This window comes from Phyllopteryx taeniolatus, chromosome 3 (genome assembly GCF_024500385.1).
Source record: "Phyllopteryx taeniolatus isolate TA_2022b chromosome 3, UOR_Ptae_1.2, whole genome shotgun sequence".
NCBI classification, from domain to species: domain Eukaryota; kingdom Metazoa; phylum Chordata; class Actinopteri; order Syngnathiformes; family Syngnathidae; genus Phyllopteryx; species Phyllopteryx taeniolatus.
The window spans coordinates 27,079,099-27,088,517 of NC_084504.1; the positions used below are offsets into that span (position 1 = coordinate 27,079,099).

The 9,419-nt window shown below is 41.3% G+C and overlaps 1 protein-coding gene across 7 annotated transcripts; it reads right to left on the reverse strand.

Annotated features, from left to right (window-relative positions):
* Nucleotides 1-28: 28 nt before the first annotated feature.
* Nucleotides 29-9,300, reverse strand: polk (polymerase (DNA directed) kappa). 7 transcript variants are annotated; one of them, XM_061768043.1, is made up of 15 exons: nucleotides 9,235-9,298; nucleotides 8,315-8,452; nucleotides 7,912-8,031; nucleotides 7,689-7,841; nucleotides 7,016-7,147; nucleotides 6,786-6,936; nucleotides 6,512-6,709; nucleotides 5,694-5,818; nucleotides 5,407-5,573; nucleotides 5,302-5,334; nucleotides 5,121-5,217; nucleotides 4,539-4,710; nucleotides 2,675-3,583; nucleotides 866-914; nucleotides 29-490 (listed from the first exon to the last, which is right to left on the reverse strand). In XM_061768043.1, exons 1-15 carry the CDS (start codon nucleotides 9,280-9,282, stop codon nucleotides 409-411), a joined length of 2,574 nt encoding a protein of 857 aa, XP_061624027.1. In that variant the 5' UTR covers nucleotides 9,283-9,298; the 3' UTR covers nucleotides 29-408. The 7 variants fall into 7 exon arrangements, with proteins under 7 accessions (XP_061624027.1, XP_061624029.1, XP_061624028.1 ...); XM_061768045.1 differs by lacking the exon at nucleotides 866-914 and having other exon boundaries at nucleotides 9,235-9,300; XM_061768044.1 differs by lacking the exon at nucleotides 5,302-5,334 and having other exon boundaries at nucleotides 9,235-9,299.
* Nucleotides 9,301-9,419: the final 119 nt, after the last annotated feature.

A 9,419-nucleotide genomic window follows, 5' to 3' on the forward strand; every position in this document is an offset into this window, starting at 1 on the left:
TTTTTTAAAATCAAGATTTTACAAATCATAGATTCAAACATAAAACGGGATTTATTTGCAAATGCATTGCTACGTCTGAATCATTCATTCATTGTTAAACATTAAATAAAATATTTAAAAAGACAAACAGCATGTCATAAATATCACCAATATCAATGCAACACAGTAAAATACATTTTCAGTGATGAACATATATTAGCACTGACGTACAACGTGGTTATTAAATAATGTATTTCCATACGTCCATGCATTTTCTTCCTCTTCCTTGTCTTGATTCTTTTGTGACTCCAAGAGGGATCAACAAAAAGGGTTTCATACAGTAACAATTTCATCTCAATGTGTATTGGAGTGCAATGCTTCTTTCCAGCTCCTCCAACCTCATCACCTTTGTGCATGACGTGCAGTCAGTCACCTGAAGAACTTGTCAATGGTGTTGTGCGGGCCAAGACCTTTGGCCTTTTTCGAGGGTACATATGAGGGAGAGTCTTTTCTGGATGTGATAAGAGCAAGCAAAAAAAAATAGGACATCATTGTAAATACATTTTCATCGAAAAAAGAAGTAAGGGGATTTGTGTTTGGTAGATGATTTGTTGGGCAGAGAAACTTTTCACGAGCCCAATGCACATACTAAATTGTGCTGGTCATCACACAAAGGCATGTTCCTTAGAAATAAATGTAGCACCACTTAAAAAGGTAATAAACATTTTGGTCAAATATTTGTATTCTCAAGAAGCAGTGTTACAACAAAGAAATAATATACCCAATAAATCTGTTTACTTTTTGGGCGTGTAAGAGAGGTTGGGACTTTTTGACTTTGATTTGGTCCATGCTTGATAACATTTTACACAACAACATGCCGTCTTACCGTTTGCTTTTACCTCTGCCCGCTTGTCTCGGAGGAGGAATGCTTCTGTCTGTGAACACAGCAACTCAAAACCTTATTTTCTCTTCTTGGGGGGCGGGGGGGAAGACGACAACTCATACACTTAAAGCGCCTCGTTAGAAGCATAAAGAGTCCAATTTGTGAGATATGATTGTTTCTGAGGAAACTGTGGTGCCCAGACTTGGTTCACTATAGATAAAAGAAAGGTGAGGAAGTGATTTGGACAATTCCGAGGCTTGGGGCAAAGATGAAATAAGATGTCTTTTATCTGTGGAAGTCAATACGAGTCCCTGACATCAATGCGGCTTGCTGTAAATAAGAAGGTCAAAGGCCACAGCATCCTTACAAAGAGATGTACTGAGTTCCTACGTCGACGGCATGTATGTTTACAGATTTCAGTAAAGTGAGACTCCATTCAAATCCTGTTTGTGGTTTGAAAACTGCAAATAAAACCCCCCTTAACTGCAAATTGTGTACCCCTGTTCATCTAGCTATGCCAGCAAAGTAGTGACATAAACAAACAATTAAATGCTCGTCCACTCGATGGTGGGAGGCACAATTAACGGTGCAACGGAATCATTTGTGTTTCCTGCTTTGTGTTCAACTCAACAGGCCCAGATTTCACACTTAAGCACATTTGGGAATAAAAAAAAGACAAGATCATCATTATTTCAGTATCTTGTATGTACTTTTTGCGACATTTTTCTTATGGTGAGACATGCGATGTTTTCCAATGTAAAATATGTGCCTTAGCTCAATAACGGTTGGGAAACAATGCTTTACAGGAACTAAGAGTGTGAAAATATTACTTCAAAAAATTGCATGGACAGTTAATGTTTTACGATAGCCACAGTTTTTAGCTTGAACAAATTGATTCACTGTATTTCCATCCATCCATTTTCTATACCGCCGATACTCATGAATATTAAGGCTCGACCAATATGGATTTATTTGGCAGAGGAAAATCCCGATAACTGATTAATCTGCTGATAAAAAAATATAAATATATCGCCACTTGTTGCTTACGATGGTAATACAGGAGCAGGAGATTTTAGAGTGAAAAGCAGTATCACGCCGAGGAGCTTCTGCAGCACGAACGTCGCTGTTGTAAATGTTGGCGGTTGTTTGCGCACGGTCACACAACAACTTGGAAAAGTACGTCATTGGCTCAGGAAAGATGCAATTGGATTGAATGGAGCGACAGCTCCGTGTAGTGGACAAACGGCGGAAGGACTTTGACACTTAACAGCATTTACTGCTTCATGAGAAAATAAGAATCGATTGGCATTTAATGGGGCGGCACGGTGTGAGTGTGGTTAGAGCATCTGCCTCACAGTTCTGAGGACCGGGGTTCAATCCCCGGCCCCGCCTGTGTGGAGTTGGCATGTTCTCCCCGTGCCTGCGTGGCTTTTCTCCGGGCACTCCGGTTTCCCCCCACATCCCAAAAACATGCATGCTAGGTTAATTGAAGACTCCAAATTGCCCGTAGGTGAGTGCGACTGGTTGTTTGTTTGTATGTGCCCTGCGATTGGCTGGCAACCAGTTCAGGGTGTACCCCGCCTCCTGCCCGATGATAGCTGGGATAGGCTCCAGCGCTCCCGCGACCCTTGTGAGGAGAAGCGGCTCAGATAATGGAGGGATGGCGTTTAATGGGCAGAACTCAGGTCAATAAGGGCTGAAATTGGCCGACTGATGAATTGATTGCTCGTGCCTTAATTCATCTTGGCAAAAGTCAACATCACAGAATGGATTTTGCTTGACTGGCGATAAACGTCACGAACAAGAACTCACCGATGACATTATTGCTCTTTGCGACTTCAACGGGGGGCGATGTCCCCATCTCGTGCAGCACTTCCTGGTTCAGGCAGAGGTCAACGTGGCGATTGAAGACAGTGAGATCATTTGTGTCCTGGGTCAGCTGACACACCGGGCAGACGAGGACGCTACCGTCATTGTGACACGCCCGAGTCTGATACGAGGTCACTGTTCCCTTGTCGCCATTGATCAACCGGGCCGCGTGACGACAATCCTTCGTCAAGTGGTGTTCGTCATGTTTGTTTGAGTTGACTTGATTATTTAGGCGGTCGTCACGTGCCTCAGTACCCAGCCCCTCACTGTCTTTACGGTCCTTGTTGAAATGTGACTTTGACTCCAAAATATGGAGCTCACCTTTACTAAGGCACCGGTCTATATGGCTGTTGAAGACATTCAAATGGTCTGTGCTAACCTGGCTGCAACACACAGGACAGGTGAGGCAGTTCAACGCTGAACTTGACGTAGAGGCTCGAGCCTCTGACGAGCAAACAGCATCACTTTCCGAAAGATGTGAGGCAGCGCTCTTCGGCCCCACGCACTTTGTCGGTGACCCCGCCCCTTTGTGATCATTGAGCGCAACGACAGATGCCGTCTCCTTATTTGGTCGCTCTCGTGTACAAACTTGGAGCTGCAGTCTCTTGGCATAAGCTCTTTGAAAGAAAGACAGGGGTTGATCCTCCAACAAGCCCTTTTTCTTGATCTCCTCTTTGGTCAGACACGTCTGTCCTGTGAGAGCACAAGAAGAGAGACGATCCCCATCAAACTGTTGACGTACTTCCTGGGTGGAGCCTTGGCTCTCTGCCTTCTCCGATTGGAGGAAACCAACGATGCTCTTCTGCAGAGGCTTTTTATCGTTCGGGCTGACAAAGGCAGAGATACGAACACCTACACAAAAAAGAAGTTGTGTCAATAGCAATGTATGATTCCAATTTCCATCCATTTCTTCTGTATTTTATTACTATGCCATTAACTACCATTGACACGGAGATTGACTTTTCATAATGAATAGGGTGCCAGTTTCTGGTAAGAGTTTGGAGGATGCTCCCACATATTGATTTTTTTTTTTTTATTTGTGCATAATATGCATAAATTGGAAGATCAAACGTCAAATCAGATTTCATCCTGATTTAATCGGATTGGTCATTCGGTAAGAATTTGAACATGAAAAGGTTGAAACACGTACCGGTACAGATACCTCTCACATGTCATCAATTGAATAACAATGGCATGAAAACGGTTTTCGAAACAGATTTAATCTAGGTGTGATCTCGATTGCATTGAAATTTGACATGACACATTCTATTTAACACGTTAAGATAAATTACATCATACGAGTTGAAAGAGAATTTGCTGTGTAGGCATTACCAGAAGCTGGATTGTCACGGAAGATTCGGTCCACATATAAGGCAGCGATTTCAATTTAGAGTGAGGAGACAAATAAAAGTGAGTTTGCTCTGTATGCAGGACCAAAAGTTGTGATCTCGATTGCAAATATGCTAGCAATTTCACATGAAAAAATAAATCCACTTGAACATATTTTATATATATGTATATATATATACACAACATATGCACATTTGGTAGCAGCTTCCATCAACCGTAATCCATAAATCCCATTTAACATGCTTACAGGCTTATATTTGAAGATGAGGTTGTCATTTGTTGTTCTTACGTAAGATTTAAATAAATAATAAAGAAATCAATCAAAAACGTTCCCCTTGGAGCCAGAAGAAATTCTGAATATAACTTTCCCTCTGTTTAACTATTAGAATCCTTGCTAGCCATTCATTGAAATGTTGAATCCCTAGAGGAGGGCTTTTGTATTGCAACGTGTGATTACCCATGAGCCTCAGTCTGAGTGGCTGTGGACTTTCGTGCTCTGTCTCCGTCTTAAGAAGGTCTTTGGCCACAGCAAAGATCTCATCCGCGGTGGCGATGGCACAGTGTAGCGTCGATGCCCTGGTTTTCACCTCAAAGTTCACATTCTTCAGCTTCAGTGTGATGCCTTTGCCCTTTGTGAGCGTTAACAGAACACAGTTTAGAGCAATATAGTTCTACAGACACTTTGACAGCAACGGAATGCTCCCTGGGAGACGTTTTCAAGTTTCTTGATGGCCGTCCATTTCTTATGGCTATCACGGGCACATCAGGACCCAGGCAGAGAGTTGATGACCAAACATTCAACTCTTCCTTTATCGATTTAAAAGTCAGAAAACAATTAATAAGCTCACACAAGTACACGTCCATAAGAATCACTTGGACTCTCAAATATTCTATATTGGTAAAGTCAAGAAAACCTGTAAAATGTTTATCTTTCGTGTCTATGTTTTGATACTTCTTGCAATGTCAGTGCAACGACATTCTCCAAATAAAACCTATGTGCAATTAATGTAAGAAACTGAGCTCCTCAGACAAGCAGTACCTTGAGATCTTCTCTCTTCATGTCTTGTGCCAAGTCTTCACAAAGTTCTCTGCATACAGACAGCTGCTCATCAGGTCTGCTCAGTTCCTTAAAGGTTCTGCACATTGTATGAGAGGAAGAGGAGAGAGTGACAAGAAGTACATCAGTGGATTGAATTAGCAATTGATGATGAAAACCAAACCTCTCAGTGCTCATGCTTTTCCTTCCTTCGTTCCTGCGTGCAAGCAAAGTGGGTCATTTATCTACTGTGGACTTGAAGTGGGCTGGAAATGTGGCTCTAAATTACCTTACAATGTGCGTGGAGCCCAGACCCAGGGAAACCTGCATGAAGTGATGCCAGGCTGTCTCGGAGAACAACAATGACAACATCGCCATCTGCTGCCCCAGATGAGCACAGCTACTGATGTCCAGACCTTTCAGCAGCTTCTCACTCACCTTCCCTATGCCCGAAACCTGTATACACACACACAACGTTGAAATTGAATATTGATGCAGCACAATTACATTCCAACATCTTAATAAACGATATACGAGTGCTCTGTTCTGTTTGATCTGAAGCAAAACGCAGTGTACTTTGCGAACTGGGAGGTTCTGGATGAAGTCCATGACAGCCTCTCTGGTGGATGCAAGTCTGTACTGTCCGTTAGGCTTGTTCTTGTCACTGCATACCTTGGCCAGCATCATGTTTGGAGCAATGCCTGGAGACGGAAGTGTCATAAATAGCAGAATATTCAAAGAACATCTTGTAATACATAACAATGAAGATAGTAACTACGTCTGAGCAAATAAACAGTCTTCCTGCTTGATGCCAGCGAATGTGAGATTAAAGCAGGTGTGTCAAACTCATTTTTGTCTTGGGCACATTTGTAATTACGGTTTCCCTAAGTCGGCTGTTATGACTGAAAACCATGTAATTGCCCCTGCATTTTGATGTGTATTATATACCAGTATATTTTTTAACAACAAATTGAATTTGAAATCAGAAATCATGGACATTTTTGGCAAGAGAATATTTCCGTTTTTTTTAACTTTTTATGTTAGGAAAGGAATTTGGCAAAGATTGATGTAAAACCGGTTAAAGTGAAGAGAAATTGCAATTTTGGTGGAAACTTCCACTTGGCCATGCAGATGCTAACAAAAAAAAAATGGCTTGTAACTGAAAGCATAATGACAAGTGACGAGCATGGAAATGATCAGAGGAGCTCGCCAAACGGTTTCCTGTTCCCTCGCTCTAATGTGTCCGGTACTCGTCTCTCAAATGGCGAGTTGTTTTACTCGAGTTTACCCTCATTTAACATTATTATTCATTGGTTAACTTCAAAATGTCAACATCAGGCAGCCGCTGAAGGCTGCGCTCTGCATGTTGAAGGGCTTGAAGAGCTTCTTCCTACCTGCACTGGCAGTCAGCATGGTCTTCTGCTCAATGCGGAAGCGCATTTCCCTCACAGCCTCCTCAACAGACGTACCGAAAACCTCAACGGCTTTACCAGTTGCAGCAGCTTCAGAAATGGAACTCGGGCTTTCCTCAAACAGCACAGGGGAGAACCCTTTCACCTCTGATTCCTCTTGGTGCTCAGGCTGCTCTCCACCTTTAAAGAAAAAAATATATCTTTCATACACCACATTTTGTGATATTATATGTACTTTTTAGTAATTAAGTCATACCTATTTCAGTGCTGCTGGATCTGTAGCGATGTGTTCGTGAGGCCTCTGGCCAGCTCTTCCTCAGTTCCAGGTGCTCCGTAAAGTCCAGATAGGCTTCGTCCAGACTCATAGGCTGGAACTGAGGATCATAGTCTGCAAATATCTCCCTGATCTAACAAAGAGACACAAAAACCAATGAGCCAGTGGTTTAGGGTGGCCTGCGTTTATGATGATGTGAGTGTTACCCTCACCTCGTTGCTCACTGATTTGTATTTATCAAAGTTGCACGGAACAATGACTAAGTGGGGACAAAGTTTTTTGGCTATGAATCCTGGCATGGCTGCCCGAACGCCATATTTCCTGGCATAGTAGTTGGATGTGGACTGAAAAAGCACAGGTGAGAAGTCCTGTTAGACAACCTTCGAAAAAAAAACAAAAAACTATGGTTTAAATGATGATTGATAACTTAAATCTAATGAGATCCAATACAAGAGTTAAAAATCTTTACACAGAAAATATTGCTCAGTTTTGATCAACCCTGTCAATATTTTTATTTTTTCTGTTCTACACCACTGTAAACAATCATATTGCTGAATGAATACCGTACATGTCAATCGAAACCAAGTATTATGATCATTGTAAAGACAGAATTTTCAATACAATTCTTATTGGATCTTATTGGATAGTTATATTTTAAAGTACTTAAATATAGCCACATGCAAGACATAGAACTAATAATGCATGATTAATGTATTGTGGATAACACTCACCAGTGATAACACTCACCAGCCACAGCACTATGTGCGTCTATTATGTCAACGAGTTATCTTTGGCAGATTTTTTTTATTGGATCTCATTGTGTCGGAGAACCAAATGGAGTGGCCAGTGAGTGGAAACGATAAGATAAATATTCTTTTGACCGACCAGCATGCTCATGGATCCGACAGCCATGGGCTTGTCCTTGAGGTCGGGACAGTCTCTCATTTCCACTGCAGCGTAGAACGCGTCCATGTCCACATGCGCAATCACACGGCTTAGATCACGACTCTTCTCCAGCTCAGAGGCCGTCCTCTCCACCTATTGAGAGGGCATTGATGGGAGGTAACTCCGATGTGCTCACGTCTTTACACTATTTACAGTGTATTACCTGATCTTGGGCTCTCTTTAACTGCTGGTCTGTGATATGTGCTTTTTGGAGCATCATTTTCTCAATGCGCTGGTTCACCTGATGCTCTCTCTTTAGCTCGTTCTCATAAAACTTGGATCCCTTCAAGTGAAGGGCAAGGATAGCATGAGCAAGATCTATCATGACAACTTACAATCGTACATCTTTTCAGGACTGTCTATCATTGTATTGAGGATATGTGAGTTTTACACATGGCTGGACACAATCTTTAAAAGCAGAACTCTCATTTTCAAAAAAAGGCCACAAGCACCGTTATAAAACATTTGCACTTCACTACACACTGTGGATTACGACTGTGGACATTGCAGGATGGGAGGCTCTTAAGAGTTTCAAAACAAATTGAATGAGTTTCTATGGTAACTACCTTCGATGACTCCATGATAATCTTGTTGATTTTGTCTCTGTCAAGACCCTCCATACCAGCTTTGTTGTCGTTGAGGGCCATTCTGGAGAGGAACCCTTCTCCTTCAGTGGCTGCAGTGCCATTTTCCATCCTGATGATCTGATTCGTGACGTGCAAATAAGCTTGCGTTTGCCCCAACAATAACAAAAAGTTCCAGTCTTATGGCTAGCTATGTATACCATTATACATGTATGAGTTACTGTATACGCGAGTAGAGTGCCATTTTAAATCCAAGGGCTGTAATCAATCCTAATCGCGAAGATACAGCTACATAAAGTACAACTGTCAAATGTCCAACATTTGGCAATTCGTCTGGAGCGGCACTTCCGCATTCAGTCGTCATTAAAGGAAATGGGAAACTTTCTTTCCGGTGGAAATTTTGGACATCGTTTTTCTTTTACGGCGGTATAGTTTTAATTCATGGTTGTGTGGCTGCATTAAACAAAATTGTAGCCTGTGTCAAAATTTAATTCATAAATGGATACTTACATTTGTGTTTATTTTTTTTTCATTTTCATTTTTTTTTGGCTCACTAACGTATAATTTTCAGGTGCTATATTTGCGCAAAGTCACTTCATTTGGTTCGCATAATTATTATTTTTTAAATGATGTACGCATACAACGTCATTTTGAACTGTTGTGTGGAACGCTTCAAACGATGACACTTAATGTCAGGTGGACTTTGAAGAGGTCAGCTGACGTGAACTTTATTGTATTTTTACTCCGGGACATAGTACAAGAATACTACTTCAAAAGTGCCCGCCGTGAACCATATCGCATTACCGTATCAATTAAATGCAATTTAGCGAAGTGTGTATCAAATTTTAGCTTTGGTATGTTAATAATTAGCACGAATTGGGAAATTTAAAAAAGCAAATAACCTCAATTGATCCGCAGCGTGTATGTATTGAGTGCCTGTTTAAATCCATTAGAATGTATTTAGTGAAATTTTGTAAATACCTCAGTTGTTTCCGATATTTTATTTTCAAAATACAAATTGATACAATTGTTCAGGTGTACTTTCTATTTCAAATTATAGTGGCACTTGAAATGCATTGTTTTGAAA

Bases quoted from the DNA above. Each gene is read 5' to 3' on its own strand.
- polk (XM_061768043.1), bottom strand. From the start codon at position 9,282: ATGGATTTAAACAGGCACTCAATACATACACGCTGCGGATCAATTGAG. The intron at 5,218-5,301 runs GTTTGGTTTTCA...TACAATGTGCAG, and splicing joins AAAAGCATGAGCACTGAGAG to AACCTTTAAGGAACTGAGCA. The intron at 915-2,674 runs GTGAGTTCTTGT...CTGTGTTCACAG, and splicing joins AAAGAGCAATAATGTCATCG to ACAGAAGCATTCCTCCTCCG.